Genomic DNA, 16,904 nt, shown 5'->3' with positions numbered 1-16,904 from the left:
ATATATGAATAGCGGTTTTGTAAATAGTGCATCTGAATTTATGAATGATCTGACACCGACAGGTTGAAACAAACCCTGTAATTTTATTGTGTTAGATTTAGTAGGTCAGACATACATGCCAAATCAAAATGACCTAGAAAACCTTTCTAGGTCAAACTATTGCTTGAAAAGTTGTCTTTTTCAAAGGCAAGGCCATAAGATTTCGTGCTTACTCTGACACATTTTCCTCCTAATGGTGCAACATGACTCTTTGGGACATGACAGAGAATTTGTCATCTCCTACACTGAGAGGAGAGAAAGAACGTGAAGAAGAGGGACACTAATTTCTTAATGTAACGAGGCCTTTTCTGGCCAGATCTCTCTTGTCCTGAGATAGTCTGTTGGATATCTGCCTGGCAGGACTTTAGGCTGGAAGTTGCAACACCGACTGTATTAGCACCTTGCTGTTTCCAGCAGTGCTAAAACCTGCCAGGTTCCTGGGTCTGGCAGCAGCTAGCTCCTCCAGCCTACCTTTGGAGCCCTAACCCTTAATTAGTGGGGAATTACTTATTAGAAGGACCTTTTTCTCCCCTAAAGATGCTCAGGGGAGGATGGTGAGGTTTGCATGCAGTGACTGTCTTCACCAGAGAGGTGGGATGGGGCAGAGCCATGCTCTGCTAACCCAGTGTCCTGGTTTCAGCTGGGGTCAGTAATTTTCTACTCAGTGGCCGGTGCAGTGCTGTGTTCTGGATTTGGGATGAGAACAATGTCGATAACACGCTGATGTTTTAGTTGTTGCCAGGTCCTGCTTACTCTAAATGATGGAGTTTTCAGTTTCTCACACTCTGCCCGCGAGCAGGGGCACGTGGAGCAGGAGGGAGCAGAGCCAGGACAGCTGCCCCGGCCTGGCCAGAGGCATGTCCCGTTGCACAGAGCATCATGCTCAGGATGGAAACGGGGGGAGCTGGCTGGGACGGGCCGGTCACTGCTCGGGGACTGGCTGGGCATCGGCCAGCGGCGGGGAGCAGCTGCACGGTGCATCACTTGGGGTTATTCCCTTGGGTTTTATGCCTCTCTCTCTCCTTTTCATTACATTTGTTATTATTATTATCATCATCATATTTTACTTATTTCAGTTATTAAATTGTTCTTATCTCAACCCACAAGTTTTTCCTTTTTCCCCAGTTCTCCTCCCCATCCCACCAGGGGAGTGGGGCAGAGCAAGCGGCTGCCTGGTACGTAGTTGCTGGCTGGGGTTAAACTACAAGACCTGGGCACCGTGGCCTGCGAGTTACGAGGGTGGGTGAAGTTGGAAGGACCCAGGACCTTGATGTTGTTGTCCTGCAGCTTACGCCTGCTCTGTTAACACTGCTGCAGTCTGAGCAGATGCAGTTTTTCTGCTGTTAGAAGGAAGCCTGAACCTCTAATAAAAGCTTGGCTGTTCGCGTGGGTTACTACTTATATCAGAGTGCAAACGTAACCGCAGCTCCAACAAGAAGTGAAAAGGGCTCCCCTCCACCCTCATATAGTTTTGGATGGGCTGAAACTTTTTATGTCCCGTGGTACTTGTGGCAGTGCTGGGTGGCGTGGCTGGGTGAGGACCAAGGCTTGGTGTGGGCCAGGAGACCAGCTGTCATGCAGAACGTGCACGGATGCCGGGCTGAGGCAGCGGTACCCGAGCAGGACTCCCGGTTCCTGACTGTAGCTGAAGCCAAGCATCACTCCCCGTGCTGCTGGCACCTGATGCCGCTGGCCTTGCTCCCCAGGAAGGGTGGCCGTGCCCCACCCCCCACCGGGTGCCCTCCCCGCCGCCTGCCCAAGCCAGGCACAGCTAACCCCACGAGCAGGGCTCGGCGGGCAGGTACGGGCGTGGGGAGCATCCTGGCTGCTGCCCCTGTGTCCGGCGATGCTGCCCCGCTGGTGTTCCCGCCGCAGTGGCACATCCCAGACTCCACAGGTTGCAAATCGTTTGTTCAGCCGAGCCGTGACCTACTTGAAAGTAGCTTTTGCCATCCCAGGGAAGTGGGTAAGCGGAGGCTGCAGTGCCTTCCGAACAATTACAGCTCACAGCAGTCCAAATGAAAATGTTTGTTGAAAACAACATGTGCATAATTAAGGCTTAATGAGCCCTTGTCTGTTTGGAATCTGCAATTAGATTTATAATAGAAAATACTAGCAAATGCCAAATAGCTTTAAAAGAAGCTGAGATAAAAGATAATTTTGCTGCAAATCTATAGTAATACTGTAATTTAATGAGCTGGAAGTGGTGCAGAGAAAGACTGTTAAAGCTTTGGACAAGTTTGTATTGTGCGTGTTTATCTTATCTGCCCATTCCCCTATCTATAAAGCTGTCAGTCTTGCTTTTAACTGCTTGGAAAAAGGCAGGACTTTGCTAAAATCAGGAAGACTCCCTTTGTTTATTTTTATTTAAGTCATTAATTAGTTGGGCAAAGCTGCTTTTTCTCTTTCTCATCAACATGCTTTAAACTTCTTGTTAAGGTTAATAATAGTAATAATAATATCTCTATTCAATTATTTACAGTGAAGCAGGGGCATAATAATAATCAGAGGTACTTCTTTCTGATTAGTTTCATTAATTTTAATGAGTTTTCAACTGTCTTTTTAAGATGTTGAGAATTCTCAATGCTAAGGTGTATATTTTAACAAGTAAACCTGAGGCCAGCTGGGCTGCGGTAAGCATGGACTGCCTTCTTGCCCTAATGAAAAAAAGTTATGTGGCAGTAAAATTTCCTGGAAAGATTAATAAAAAGAACAGAGAGTGGTCTCAGGGGGAGGCGGAGAAGAAAGAAAAAGAAAAAAAAAAAAAAAGCTGAAATTAGAAGTGCTTTGGAGGGATGGTTTGTTGGTTGTTTTTAATAACCAGAAGTTGAGGTTGGGAGCAAAGTGGTACAGGCTTTGGAGCAAAGTGGTGCAGTGCTGCGGGACCTGGCAGGGAATCGAGGCCAGCGCGGCGGCAGGGCCGTTACATGCACCACCCCCTGGAAATGCCGCCCGACAGCTTTGCTTGACAAACCTAACTCAGCACTTCAGGCCGTACGAGGATGTGGTGTGCTGCCTGCAGAGGTACCTTTCCGATGCGAGTTCTGCAGCCTGTGTGAAATGTCACTGAACTTCAGCTTCTGTACAACCATGGCTTTGCGTGTCTTGAGTCTCCGGCATGGGAAGCTGCAGCACCGGTGCTGTGTTCGTGGCTCTGTAGGTGCCACATCTGCAGAGCTCGGCGTTGTATCCCTGCGACCTTTCAGCCAGCACCTTTTGGCTCCAGCCTCTCGCTTCGCAGGGGTGATGAGTGCCCGTGCCCCAAGCACGTCTGCGTCCTCCCGCTCCCGACACGCTGCCATGCCCCTTTGCGGGGCTTTGCTGTTCTCCCAGGCGTGGGACCACGTGGCCGGGGCAGCCCTTGGAGCTGGGTCATTTAACCCGACCACGCAGCGCACTGCTGGGGCCACCACTGCGGGCAGAGCTGCCCCTTCCAGCCCTGCAGCTGCCCGGCGCTGCTTGCGGGGTGTATGTCAACGACTCCTTGCACCAAGCTTCCCGTTACATTGCTTTTTCTGCAGAGACTGGGATTTTAAGGCTCTTGGGGTATTTTCCCCAGATGGTTTGCTCAGCTTGCAGCCTCAGAGCAGCGCCTGCCTGCGTGGCCCCTGTTTGCTTGGCCCCACAATGATGCCTCAATGGCAAATCCTCCAGTGGTAAAAATCCTGTGGTGCTCCTTTGCTTCTGCTGCTGGAGGGGCTGGGGTAATGGATGGGGGCTTGGGTGGCAGTGGGTCCTCTGGGTGCAGTGCAGGCTACTGGAATGGCCTAGGGGGCTCATTGCTCTTTGTTTAAGGGAATAATTACAATTTTTGTTAAAAGGCAGCAGCAGCGTAGTCAAAAGGAGGCCCACGTGCTGGGGACAATGCTCTTTCTGCCAGAGCAGGGATGGGAAATCTGGCCGCCTTCAAGGCTACGAAAGGCTTTCATCTGAAGGAGGTTTGCATAAACCCCCTTGGCTCCCTGAGGGTCTCGGCGTGGGGGTTTGGGTTCCCCTTGCACATCCACCCTGCAGCACGGTGACCAGGTGTGCCGGGATGAGCTCACTGTTGCCCTGTGCACGTCAAGACACACGCTGAGGTTGTGAGCAGTCCTGACAGTTCGGTTGTGTGGGTTTAGAAAGGATAGCAGGGTTGTTGACAGCAAGGTTGCTGGTGGGATAAAAGCTGGTTCTCTGGTGAGGGAAGCTGTGCGCTTCATTATTCTTTATTATTTGTTTACGTTGGACATTCCTGATTCTCACTAGGATTAGGATCTAGTTGGGCGTTATAAAAACACTTACAGAAAATACATGTGGAGTCTATGGTTTAAATAAGATGGGGCAAATAAAAGGAAAAAAATGCCAAGTGCCGTACAGCTGTAAGAAAAATGGGCAGTGAAGATGCTTCCAGACTTCCAGGGTGTAATTTTAGAAATTACCTTCCTGTTGTTCCTGGGTTTTGGTTGGTTTGTTTTTTGCATGTTTTTTTTTTGTTTGGTTTTGTTTTGTTTTGGTGTTTTGTTTTGTTTTTTTTATTTAAAGATGATGTCACTTTTCATCAGTGTTTTTTGAGTCATGAATATGTCCAAATGTCTAAGGTAAAATTGTGAAATGGATGGTACTTTGTCATCCTGTGTTTTTTTGCAAGTCATGCTATGTACCGCTGCAGAGTTATTTGCATACACAGTTCAGTGCAGAACCACAGAAGGCAGGTTTTCACCCGTGGCAAATATTTGTGTGTTGGAAAACTGTTCACTAAATGACTAGAGTGGAAGCTCTCTGATTTTTATTTCCCTCCCCCCTGCCCCCCCGCAACTGTTTTTGCATAATGCTCCTCATTCTCACCAAAATTGCCTTGAAAATCAGTTGTTCTTCTCCCTTACGCTTTGCAACAGAATAAAAAACAATGTGATCTTGGATTCGGGGGGGCAGAGCTGTACCCTTGCTTTCGCTAGTGGGGCAAACGTTCAGATGATGGAAACCTTCAGTGAAGTAGCCAGCTGGGCTTGCAGGTGGCCAGTGTGTGCGCTCTGGCCTGTGCTTCAGAGTGGCTTTGCTGAAGGAACAGTGGCTGTGGGGAGAATTAAAGTTACTATTTATTTTTTTTTTCTTGAATGGCAGCTGAGTAGCACCTGTCACTTTGTGAATTATTGGAGTGAGTGAGCAGATATTTGGGAGCCAGGTTGTTAACCTGTACAGCTGTCAACAAGGCGGCGGGATCGGAAGCATAATACATGGTCTTAAAAAGTTATTAGCTTTAAGCAATCTCTGCATCGCTCCTCTGACAGGTCTCTTCCTCTCTGCGATGTGCGCTTGTGTGCTTATTTATTTATTTACTTTTCAGTTGAGAAAAGATAAATAGAGATTTCCAAAATTATGCCTGCGCTGTGCGTGTACGTCAAACCCAGCGTAACCACAGCGACTGCTCGCGCGGGGCTGCTGTGGCAACAGCTGCTTCCCCTGCTCACTCCCACCGCGCTTCTTGCCCGTCAATTGCTTTTATTCAATCCAGGCGTTTGCCTTCAGCCCTGGGCTTGGGCATGCGTCCAAACATCTCTGCCCACGCAGGGTCCCTGCTCGCTCCCTGGGCCAGGGGGCTAAAATTCTAGGGTAGGACAACTTGCTTGTGGAAGGTTTCTTTCCTTCCTGCTGCTCCTGTGCGTCCTCAGCTGTTTGGTGCCAGTGGCCACCATGTAGCCCCTCTTCGGTGGTACCTCTGGTTGCAGCGAGGGCTGTTGTTCTGGTGTTGTAATCAGCATCTCCATGAAAGATCTCCAGAGCAGCGCCACGCTGGTAACTGCTTCCAAAGCAGACAGGTATAAGCTCTATTTTTATCTCAACCCTGAGGTTTTATCTTGCAAAAGACAATGTTTCTAGGTGCCTTTGACTCTGGCACAGTTCTTGCACAGAGCGTCCACGGCTTCTTTTAGATCTTTATACATTTGCTGCCTCTCTTAGTTTCCTGTGAATTACAATCGTTACGGCGAAGCAGGCAGCACAGTTAAGTCACATCATCTCTTACTGTATTTGTTTCAGACTCTTTGCATACCAGCCCGGTGCCAGGAAACGTGCTGCAGTCGTTTCCCTCCTTCCCTCCCCAGCAATGCACAGGGTGCCAGGCACTTACAGCACGAGCTGCTGCCTTCAGCCCTCCCGGTTATTCAGCTGCTGATGGGAGAAGGACCACCTTAGCAAGGTCCTGGTCTTTATTTTATTTTATTTTATTTATTTATTTATTTTCAGATCAACTCCTTGAGCACCTGCATAAGCATGATAAACAACGCAGGATGTGCTTGTTGTTTGGTTTCGGAAAGGAAATGTTGTACATGCCGGAGCCTTGCAGCTACATCTGTGTGATTGTATCTCACAAAATAAACAGCATTGAGCATGGTCAGCGAGGGGCTAGAGACGTCCTGGGTGAGAGCAGGGTTGTGCTGGGAGGGATTTCTTTATCTATGCCCCAGCTCTAAGAGAAATTGGGAAGGGTTTGGGCTGGCCAGGGCTGCAGCTCTGGTGAGCTCTGTGCCGTGGGAGAGGAGGAGGAGAATGAGGATGGAGATCTCCCGTGCACCCAGCGCACTGGGGCTGCTCGAAGCACTGCGCCACACCTCTCCCTGCCAGTGTTACACCAAGGGCTCGGCAGACTGAAAGCTAAAACTCAACCGTAATCATTTGAACACGGTCAGTGTGCTAGATCAAGATCTGCCCTCAGGGGCAAAACCTGATAAGCTGAAATAACCCAGCCCCTTCTCCATGCACAGCAGGGGTGTGAGCGTGAGTAACTTTGGCCTTTAAATTAATAGTGCATTTAAATTAATAGAGAGTTTCTCTTCTCCCTTGCTTCAGCTAGGAGGAGAGGAGGCTGGATGGGAGGATTAGCTGGTCTGTGCTGGTTTTGCCTCTTTACGGAGCCACACGTGAAAGGGTTAAGCAGAATTTTGATCTCGGCAATATTTTCATGCTTATACATTCTGTTTCTCATTTCCATGACAAAGATGGTAGGAAGAGCAGAATAAGGTACAGAATCTGCAGAGCAATTTTAAGACTGTAATGAGAACAGAAAATAGTAGGGGTAGAAGAATTGTAATTAGAATATGAAATGGGAAAAAAAATTAATCTATTTCCATGTCAGTCTTAAGACTAAATTCTGCTGCTCCCTGTAGCTTTTCGTGGATGGATTTTTTTTTTGTGTGTGTGTGTATGTGAAGAGCTTGAACTCCTTTGCAGGCTCTGAAAGGTCCAGGTAAATGAGTTTAAGTCCTCATTCCTCCCCAATAATGTAATAACAATAATTTTGTGTGCAGCGTTCACAGAAAACCAGCCAGTCTCTTAGATAAATGAATGCTGTCAGTTGAATAGTGGTGGCATTCAAGATCTCTCGAGCCTCGAGTACAGGCGAATAAAAGGGGATGCTGGAGATGCTCTTGGGGAGGAGGTCCATGTGGCTGCAGGGGTAAGCGCTGCATGATCACGTACCATAGAAGTACCCAGATACCAAATACTGCCGGGCGGGTGGGACGTCTGCGTGTCCCAAGTCCCTGAGCAAAGCTGTGCCAGCCAGATGAGGTGGTGCAGCACCTGGTCCAGCTGAGCTCTGAGTATCTCCAGGGATGGAGACCACCCAAATGGTGGAAAATGTTTTTCCTAATATCTAATGAGATTACATCTACTCGCAGAACTTCCAACAGCCCACAGGTCAGGGTCATCTTGAGCTCAGCGGTTTGTATTTACTACTCCCCTCTAATTTTATCCAGTTGCTATTCTGGATCCTTCTAGGCCACAGCATCCTGCAGCAAGAGGATTGCTGCATAAAAAACTTCTCTGTAAGGTGTTTAATTCCACTAGCTCATGATTTCAGTGGCTGCCTCCTTGGTTTTAAGCTATGAGAATGAGAGAAGAGCCATTCCCTGTTCTCATCAGATGAGTTCATGTGCATCTCCGTTTGTCCCTGTGTGTCTATCAGCTCTTTTCCTCGACCGCATGTGCCGTTCCACACCTGGAGCCTCCCAGAAATTCCCCTCTTGCCTTCTCCTGACTGTACAGATGATAAAATAATGTTTGATCTATAGCTCTTTGTTCTTTTCCTAATTGCTTCTAAAACCTGAACGGCATTTTTGGCACTTGCTGAGGGCTGAGCAGAATTTGGAAGTGAACTCTCCAGAACGAACGCACGGGTTCTGTTCTGGACAGTAACAGCTATTTTAAGGCCCATTGTCGTGTCTGTATTGTTAGGATTGCTTTTCTCCAGTGCATTACTTTACATTTATTGACATTAAATTTAATCTTCCATTTCCTCACTGCCACTTAGTACTGCGAGAGTCTTAATGCAAAGCCATTCAAAGTAGCTTTTAGTTTTGGCTAGCCTGAATAATTTTTGTCTCATTAATAAACTTCAATCATTCTAGATCACTTATATTATGAACTAGATAGATTTTATTGCAGATGGACTGTGGACCGTGATTCTCCTCTTGCTAAAACCTAATGAGTATCTTTTCCCTGGATGTGAGCAAGAGGACCTTCCCTTTTGCCTCATGACAAGATGGGTTTGGGTTTTAGAGCTTTTTTTTTTTTTTTTTTTTTTTTTTGGGGGGGGGGGGGGGCAGGGGGGAGGAACCTTATGAGAAGTCCGGGTGGGGAGATCATTTCACCCTTTCTAGGTACTTGTTGACCCTTCAGCAAACACTCAAGGGCTGTGGGACATGATGCCCTGGTGTCGGGTCTGTGCTGCAGCTCCAGGTGGTTTCACCGAGCAGGTCAGACCTGCTGCACCTTCCCCTCGCTGCTCCTGTTCGCTGTGGAGCAGAGGCAGCAGGCTGTGCACCCCATTTGTCACCTTGTGAGGCTTTAGAGCAGATGGCTGAATGCCTCTTGGCCATGGGGGCTCCTTGGGATTTTGTTGGGTTTGTTTTGTTTTGTTTTTTTCCTACTGGCCATCCCAGTGTGAGGGCTGCTCGGATGGGCTGTTCCAAGGGAGATGCTCCAGTTTGGGAACACTGAATACTCCTGTCAGTGCCTAAGCCAGTACAGATCATTCCTGCCTTTCCCACCTGATTTTAGGTTCTTGACAGTCTGTAGCAGCCCTTGGCACCACCAACTCTGCAGTAGTTTTCCCGCTTCTGGTATGTTTGAGAAATAACTGATATTAGGCTTTTATCCTTTTTGTAAATTGTTCTTACAACAAAGCCACCAACCAAACTACATTTGCTATAAGGTTTTAAGCTTTAAGACTTCTTCTGTATCAATCTGATTTTACGCTGGGATAATACACGAGCATGCAGAAAGCCCAGCCCCCATGAAGCCCAGGTGACTCTGGCAGATGCTCAGCTGTGCAGCCGGTCGCAGGATGTGCTGCCACTGACACCTGCTGTGGTGGCCTCTCCCTCACAAGGCCATTTGTCCTGGAGCAAATTGCAGCGCGTGGCCAGCCCCTGGGAGTGCCTCGCAGGAGGATCCAGAGCCAGGGGGTGTCATAAATCTATAGCTGAACCCTTGACCTTCTTTGACAGGATCAACTGAAGGGCTATCCAAGCATTTCAGTGGACAAATAAATAATACTAAGTAGATCACTTTGGGCCAGAGGTTGTGTAAAGACCTTAATGGGGAAACCGCAGTTAAAGAGATTAAGCTAACCTCAGCGATGTATTCCCCGAAGAAGCGATGCTAAATTACTCCTAAAGGAAATCACAGCGGCAGCTCTGCAGGCAGCAGCGCTGACAGGGGCAGGGCTGAAGTGAGTATTTCGCATCCCAGGGATGTATGTGGCAGAGATGTGTGCTGGCAAAGGCAATCCGTGCCAGCATCAGGGGCGGTAGGTTTGGTGATGATGCCCAGTGTGCCCATAGTGCTGAGCCTGGTGTGCCGGGCTGCCTCACACCATACAGGAGCAGTATCGTGGGGAGGGAGGGCTGGAAGTACCGTGGCCAAAATGCAGCTACAGCAGAATGTGGTTGTGCCACTCAAATAATGCTTCCTTCATAAAAATTATTTGTGGAAAAAACTACTTCTGTAAAGCTTTCTTAAGAAGAGTTATATTTCCACATGGTGGGTAGGGTGCCATCAGAGGCAGATAATAAACCCCAGCAACACGTGGACTGCAATAATTTTTATTTATTCTTTTTTAATGGGGAGTACTAAATATGGCATTGACTGTGTATGTGCAAGTTTTCTTGTCTCCTAACTTTCATTCACTGAAAACTTTAAGGCACAGCATTACTGTGGGTCGCTCTATGTCTTGATGCTGGTGGTGGCTGAGGTGTAGCTTGTTGGACCCTCAAACTAGCTACACCCCAAGCATCTTCAGTGGAAGGTGATATCCCCAGTGCAACCTGTTTGGGAATGGTGTCCTCAGAGGGGTCCTGCTGCCCATCTCCTGTGTCCTGGCACAAGGAGATAAAATGGAGAGGCAAGTGCCTAAAGCTCTGAGCAGTAGGAATCACTGGAAGCACCTGGTTTGTTCTTCACTGGGCATTTTGTAGTTCCTTGATGATGATGGCTTTTGGTTACCTCTGGATTTGCATTAACAGGCTCCAGGTCCTCAGTGGACTTGCAGTTAAGGTGCTCTGGTATAGTACCACAAGCAATGAGTGTTAAAATTTAAGTGAGACTCCTAAAAAAAACCAACAAAAACACAAACCCCAAACCCACCACACTTAAAGTAAAATTAAACAAGAAGTTTGGAAGATTTTTGAGATCTTGCAGGTGTCATTGAAGCCATCGCTGGTATGAGTGCTGCTGACATATTTCTTACAGAGTTGAGGTTTACATCTTAGCTCATGACTCTCAGGAAATAAAAGAATGTGATGAGATTTGTAATAAAATTGTACAAGCTGGTAGCGCCATCCCTGAGAAAGTAGCACCTTCTCTGAATCTTGGCAGGAGGTTGTGTTTCTTTCCACTGGGTCCTTCCCAGTTAACAAACACTTATTCTCCATGTTTGCACAGAGCTGGAGATCACACAGCCGCTTTGCTCTGGGGTCTGTCCCAGCTTGCAGCATGAATTTATTTTTCTTATTCATTTTCATCTTACTAACATGGGACCTATATGACCTCTGGGCACATTTACAGGTTTGAAAATAATGTCTGATCCCAAATATAAGAAACCAAAGTAAGTCTAGAAAAGCAATAAAAATAAATAAAAAGCACTTTGTAGAACATCATCTGAATCCAGCCTGCACTCAGCTCCCTGTATGGGCTGGTATGTGCAGCCTCCACAGCTGCCGTGCCAGCTCCAGCTCCCCTGGAAAGGCCATAGTAAAAGAATTGTATTTTTAAAGCAAACCACTTTTTACGCAAGGCTAGACTTCAAAAGGTGTTTTCTCATAGAGTAGAACTGTCCTTATATCTCTTGCTTGGACCCAAAAGACATGGTAGCATATCCCATGGAGAGGCGCCCGTCGTGGAGGCACAGCTCTGCGTCCGTCACCCAGATGTCCCCGGTCTGAACAGTGGGGACAGCACCCGTGTGCTGATCCATCGGTGCCAGCGAAGGCTCCTCCTGTGGCACGAGAGCGGGTCACACCTGTGCTCTCCTTCCTTCGGGCTGGAGTTCATGTCACCTGCAGATGGAGGCAGTTTGCTGGCGTTCATGTGACAGCATGCCTTTACCGCATGGGAGGAAACTGGGCAGTTTGCTCTGAAGGTTTTGTTTGGGTTTTGTGGTTTTTTGATTAATCTGGTGAGTAGAGTTGTTACTGTCCCGCGCATGTTACAGGAGACAAGTCTGGGTTGGGATTTGGCAAAGTGAGGCTTTCTGGGTTCTTTTTGAAGTAGAGACCCCGCATTCTAGTTACGCTTGTGGGCAGCCGTCACTGATGTACGTCACTGCAAGTTAGATAAAAGTGGGTCCAAGTCTCAGATGAAGGAAGAGCAATTAATCACATCTTCCTACCTCTCCTGATTTACCAACTTGGCTGCGCAGGGGTTTCATTTCCCAGGTTTTCCAGTGAACATCATGTCGTGGATGCAAAGCACTACAGGCTGAGAGTGATCTCTGCTCACCTGAGCTTTGTACTCATTTCATGCAGGACAGGCTGAGAATTAGCCACAGCCACTGAGGTGTTTAATAGGCTGCTCCTATTAGCCAAAAATAACAAAAATTAAATCATTACAAAAGAGCAAAAGGATGATTAAGAGAACTGCATCCTTTTGAATTAGGCCTTGAAAATGATCCCTGCCACTCTGCCTGCACACATCATTCAGTACAGGTTTGATCAATTTGGGGGGCACAGAGGGTGGTGAATGGGTGCACCCAGGTCTGGAAGTGCCTGGGAGGCTTGATGGGCAAAAGCAAAAGGGAGGAAGCGTTTGTAGCCAAAGGGAAATGCTAAAATGTTTGTTTCTGCCGTGAATCTACCTGGAACGATGGGGCTGATTGTTTTGAAGTGTATTCTGTAGCGAAACAGTAATGAGAAGAGGGAGAGCACATTACTTATCTGCTCTACCTGGCTGGTGTATAAGTGGCAAATGTCTAATTGAAAAAATATCCTGATGGGAGAATTTCTAATAAATTTGTTTGCACCTTCATAGCCTGGAGGAGAGGGGAAAAAAATCCAATCAGCAGTGGGGAAGTTCCAAAGTTTCCATTGCATTTTGAGTCTTGATTTTCAGGCTCGCTGCTCAGCCTGGCAATCAGAAGCACAGTAATTTTGAAGGCAGGATTCATTACAGTTATTATGAAGGATCGAGGGCAGAAGGAAGTGTGGAGCGGAGGTAGGGGAATAGTAGAAAGCCATAAAAAAAAATACATTCTGATGAACAGAATGATATAGAGAAAGCAGAGTGTTTGTCCTGCCCTGGACCTCCCTAGTGAAAGATACTTTTTGTTTTCCAAATGTACATTTCCAGGTGACTTGTTTTCTGGAGAAGAGCTGTTTCAAACCCGTCATAGTCTAGATCTGCAAAATACAGGGATGGAGGAGGTCAAAAGTGAGGTGTGTGTTGCAAGGAAGGGAGATGGATGGATGTGCATCATCTGTGTACTTAAATCTCTCAGAGGGGCAAAGCTTTTACTTAGGAAAGAGATGCTCTTTTCCTGACATGGAAGTAAATGTTTCTGCAGCACAGATTCTTGACTGGTTCCAGGGATGGACAGAACCATTCCCCCACTGGAATATTTTGTTTGTCTTCAGGGCTCCTTGCTGGAAAGCTCTCGTGCAGCTCCCCTGAAGCATCTCAGTGTGCAGCCGCCAGATGCAAGAGCTTTAAGCGTCCCCGTAGTGCCGCACAGCATGTCTGTGCCGCTGCCCTGGCACAAGGCTCTGGCACTGCAGGTCGGACTGTCAGAAAGGGTCCCACGTCCATGCGGCACCCAGCCTCGGCGTGTCTGCTCAGGCTGCAGGATCCACCTGATGTTTTCTTGGTGGAATGGTCCCCAAAAGAGCTTGGGAGTGGGACCTGGGGACCATCATTTTTCCTGTTCCAAAGAGATGGGCTCCCCAAACCCACGCTACCCACGCTACCGCCCATGTCAAGCCAGAGACCGACTTCTGCCGCAGAGCTTGGGTCCCACTGCCGCAGGGCTGAGCATCTCCCCCAAACTGTGCCGCCTCTCCTGCAAATTCAGCCTTTTCTGCTGAGAACTGGGGGTGGGCAGAGGGTGCTTGGGCTGTAGAGCTGACCGAGTCTCCATGCCTGGAAGCACGGCAGCTCCAGCTGGAAGCGTGTTAGCAGGAGCTGGCTCTGCCGGCGATTGTTTTACAGGTGGAGGGAAATTCAGTTTAAAGCAAAGAGTGCCTGGCTGGCTTCTGGGAGAGCTGCTTGTCCCAGCGAGCTCCTCGGGCTGCTGGTGCTCCCTGCATCCCGCCAGCTCCTGCCTCACTGATGGCTTTAACGAACTCCTGCATTTGCGCAGGGATCTCCTCCCACCCTGCTGCGGCTGCTATTGCTATTAGTTAATAAGTGTCACAATACCTGCTCTAATTTTACTGCTTTTAATTGGTTTGCTCTTCTACCCCAGAGGATAGTTTGGCAATTAGAGGGTGTCTGACACGGAGCAGAGCTGTTACCCCCCCTTGGCTTTACTAACTCTGCTGACTTTTTAATAGCTAATCCTGTATCACTTTGAGAAATGGAAGTGTAATTAATAGTCTACACTGAAAATCTTCACCTGGTTTTCTTTAGATTTCTCTTTTATTTTTCTTAATACAACCCCTTTCTGTTAAGACCTAGCTGGTATCAGCTTCGTATCAGAAAACGAGAGGACGTGCACGGGGTGAACAACCTCCAATTCATCATCCGGCTTGTAAGGGCAAGAGGGTTGCCTCTTCGCCTTGTTAAGTACATGGTGTCATTCACAGCTGGTACCTTCATCCTTGCCTCAGGAGTGTTTTATGGCATAGCCCATTTTATTGCCGTAATTAATTTGTGAACTTAGCCTTGAGAACTGCCCCAGCCATACTTAGAGCCAGTGACTATCCTGGAGGGCTTTTTTCCTTCGTTTGGAATTGGAGCAAGTGAAAAGCTCCCGTTGTAGCTAATTAATGAGAAGAGTTTTGCAGTACCCCATGGGGATTTTGTAGCCTAATAAGTGGATTAGCAGCATGGAACCGGGTGAAGGGGGCAGACGTGTTTGCAGGAGCCGTGGGGGCGCAGGGAAGGCGCTGCGCTCAGGCTGCCTGCCCCTCGCCCAGCCGTGGGGCAGAGCCCTGGCAGAGCCGGCAGGGACCGGGAGATGGGGCAGATGTGCCTTCTTGCAGCCAGGGTTTGCGAGCGGCAGCAAACTGTCAGGGTGGGGAGTCAGGCTTTTCATAGAGACCCCCTCATGTATGGTCCAGAGTGGCTTTCTGCATCGCTGCTGTAGGTTTGTTTCGATGGTTAAGGAACATATTGGTGTCTGGAAGAGCACTGAATGGGAACTGCCTGTCTGGAAATTTCCATCAATGGAAGTTGGCTTTTTAAAGCCAATTGATGCTCTAGTAGGAATTTTAGCAAGAACTTCATCTGGGTGATCTTTCTGCTGGGTATATCTGTGGTTTTGCACGTTTGGCTTATTTGTTTGGAGTGATTCATTCATTATTTTGTGGGGAAAAATAACATAAACTTGCTATGTTACCGAGTTCTGTTGCAATAACCGTGACGTACGTGTGCTCATATATGCTCAAAAGTTTTAAAGGAGCAGTTCAGGATTTTTGGGGGGGAATTTTGGCTCTTTACGTGAAGAACCAGGAAAATATTTGAGATGCGCATGACCCTGGTGTGCAGATGGCATTTCACTAACTCTAACTTTCTTTTGTCTTTCTAGTTTGATGGCGAGAACATGTACATGGGAATGAATGACAACGCCCAGGAGTTTCTATCGGCAAATCAGGTAGGTGTTGATTTGCTTGGGTGGGCAGCATGGTGAGATTTTCTAGGGGACTTAGGCTATGTCCAAGCACAAATTCTGGTGTTCTCTGTGAATCAGCACTTCTGACCATGGAGGAGGTCAGAGCTGTAACCCGGCTGCTGCCGAGGAGCAGCAGCCAATGCAGTTGGTACGCGGAGAGGGATGCGCTTGCATATTGGGGCTCAGCTTAGCTGTAGCTTTCCAACAAGACTGAAAAGCTTTGCCTCAGCATCCTTCACTCAAAATGAAGATGCAGTTGCTGTTTCTGGACATGGTGAAGTTTCCAAGTATTGTGTGTAGTTCAGGTGTCTCCTTCCCTCGTGTAGAGTATTTCCTGTAGCTAAATAGATTAACAGTTAGCTGGCTTGGGGAGAAAAAGGAATCAAAGGTTTCCTGTTTTGGAGTTAGAAAGCCACACGTGGAGGACCAGAATAGAAGTGCTCATGTCTTGCAGGTGCCAGAGCCTTCAGGGCTCTCTCTGGGCTTGGATACACATGAAACAGGCATGTGCATTCAGTGCAGCCCTAAACATGCATAAAATTAAGCCCGTGCTTAGGTCCTGCTGGGAGGTGAGGACTTCAGCATGTGCTTACCTGTCCTCCTGACCAGGAGATGAGAGCTTGTCCCACCTGCATCCCCCTGCCGTGGCCCGGCATCATTAGAGCACGCTGGGGACTTGGTGCATCTTTGAAGTGCCTGATGCCGCACCCTCAGGGAGACGTATCTCGTCACATCCAGCTGCCTTGCGAGGGAAACTGCAAGGTCATTGCTAATATTTCTCAGTGTTCCATTTTTGGGTTGTGTTAGGCCATTTCATTGTGGGGCCCCACTGACCACAGACCCATGCATTGTGGGCTCTGCAGGACTATGGTGCATGAAGGTGATGTGTTGCAAAGTTTGAAAGGCAGGTGTGTGTGATGATTTCCATCCAACCCACGATGCTGCCGGCTTCCTGTTGCCCTGGACCTGGTGTGTGTGGCCCGGGGCAAGGTTATGGTGTGCTCCTGGGGTTTGGTACTTACCGCAGCATCACTATGAATTACAAGTCTAGTGAGTCATCCATGGTGTATCTAACTCATATACCAGTGGTGATTAAAATATATGCATATTAGGCTGAAAACCTGTTGTTTGCCTTCTTAGAGTGCAGCAGTGTGTTGGCTCGTTGCTCGGGAGAATTATTCCTCCTCTGGCTTTCTAAGGCAGCGTGCAAAGCCAGCACCGCCGAGGCGTGGGGAGAGGGCAGCTCTCATTCGAGAAGGATTTACAGAAGGTGGGGAAGGAACTGCAAACTGTGTGCTATGGAGTGATTCAGCAGAAACAAACATGTAGTCAATCAGCAAGTGTGTCGTTGATCATTAGATCCAGAAGTTGCCAGAGGTTGAGTAAATACAGAAAAGAACGGGGTGACCCCAAGCTGGGGCAGGGGGTCAGCCCTGTCCCCAGCCCCACGTTCCCCGGGGCTGTGCAGAGCCTACAAGCAAGTGGTGGAAGCTGACGGGGGCAGCTGTCTTGGGTACTCTGCCTTCAAAAGCTGCCCAAGGGACAGCTATTTCACAGCCTCCTC

At 48.2% G+C, this 16,904-nt stretch overlaps 1 protein-coding gene across 8 annotated transcripts in view; it reads left to right on the top strand.

Annotated features, from left to right (window-relative positions):
• TOX2 (TOX high mobility group box family member 2) overlaps positions 1 to 16,904 on the top strand; it is a 150,690-nt gene that overhangs the window by 45,432 nt on the left and 88,354 nt on the right. For 7 of the 8 annotated variants that reach the window (XM_080403787.1, XM_080403786.1, XM_080403791.1 and 4 more), the window contains exon 2: positions 15,257 to 15,322. In XM_080403787.1, the coding sequence (XP_080259913.1) occupies positions 15,257 to 15,322 (66 nt within the window). Of the gene's footprint in view, positions 1 to 6,288; positions 6,793 to 15,256; positions 15,323 to 16,904 lie in introns of those variants that run through there. The other variant, XM_080403789.1, reaches the window with a different exon arrangement.

This window comes from Falco punctatus (assembly GCF_963210335.1).
Source record: "Falco punctatus genome assembly, chromosome: 10".
Lineage (NCBI taxonomy): Eukaryota > Metazoa > Chordata > Aves > Falconiformes > Falconidae > Falco > Falco punctatus.
The sequence above is the reverse complement of the archived record's forward strand: the minus strand, read 5'-3'. Positions and strand labels throughout refer to the sequence as shown.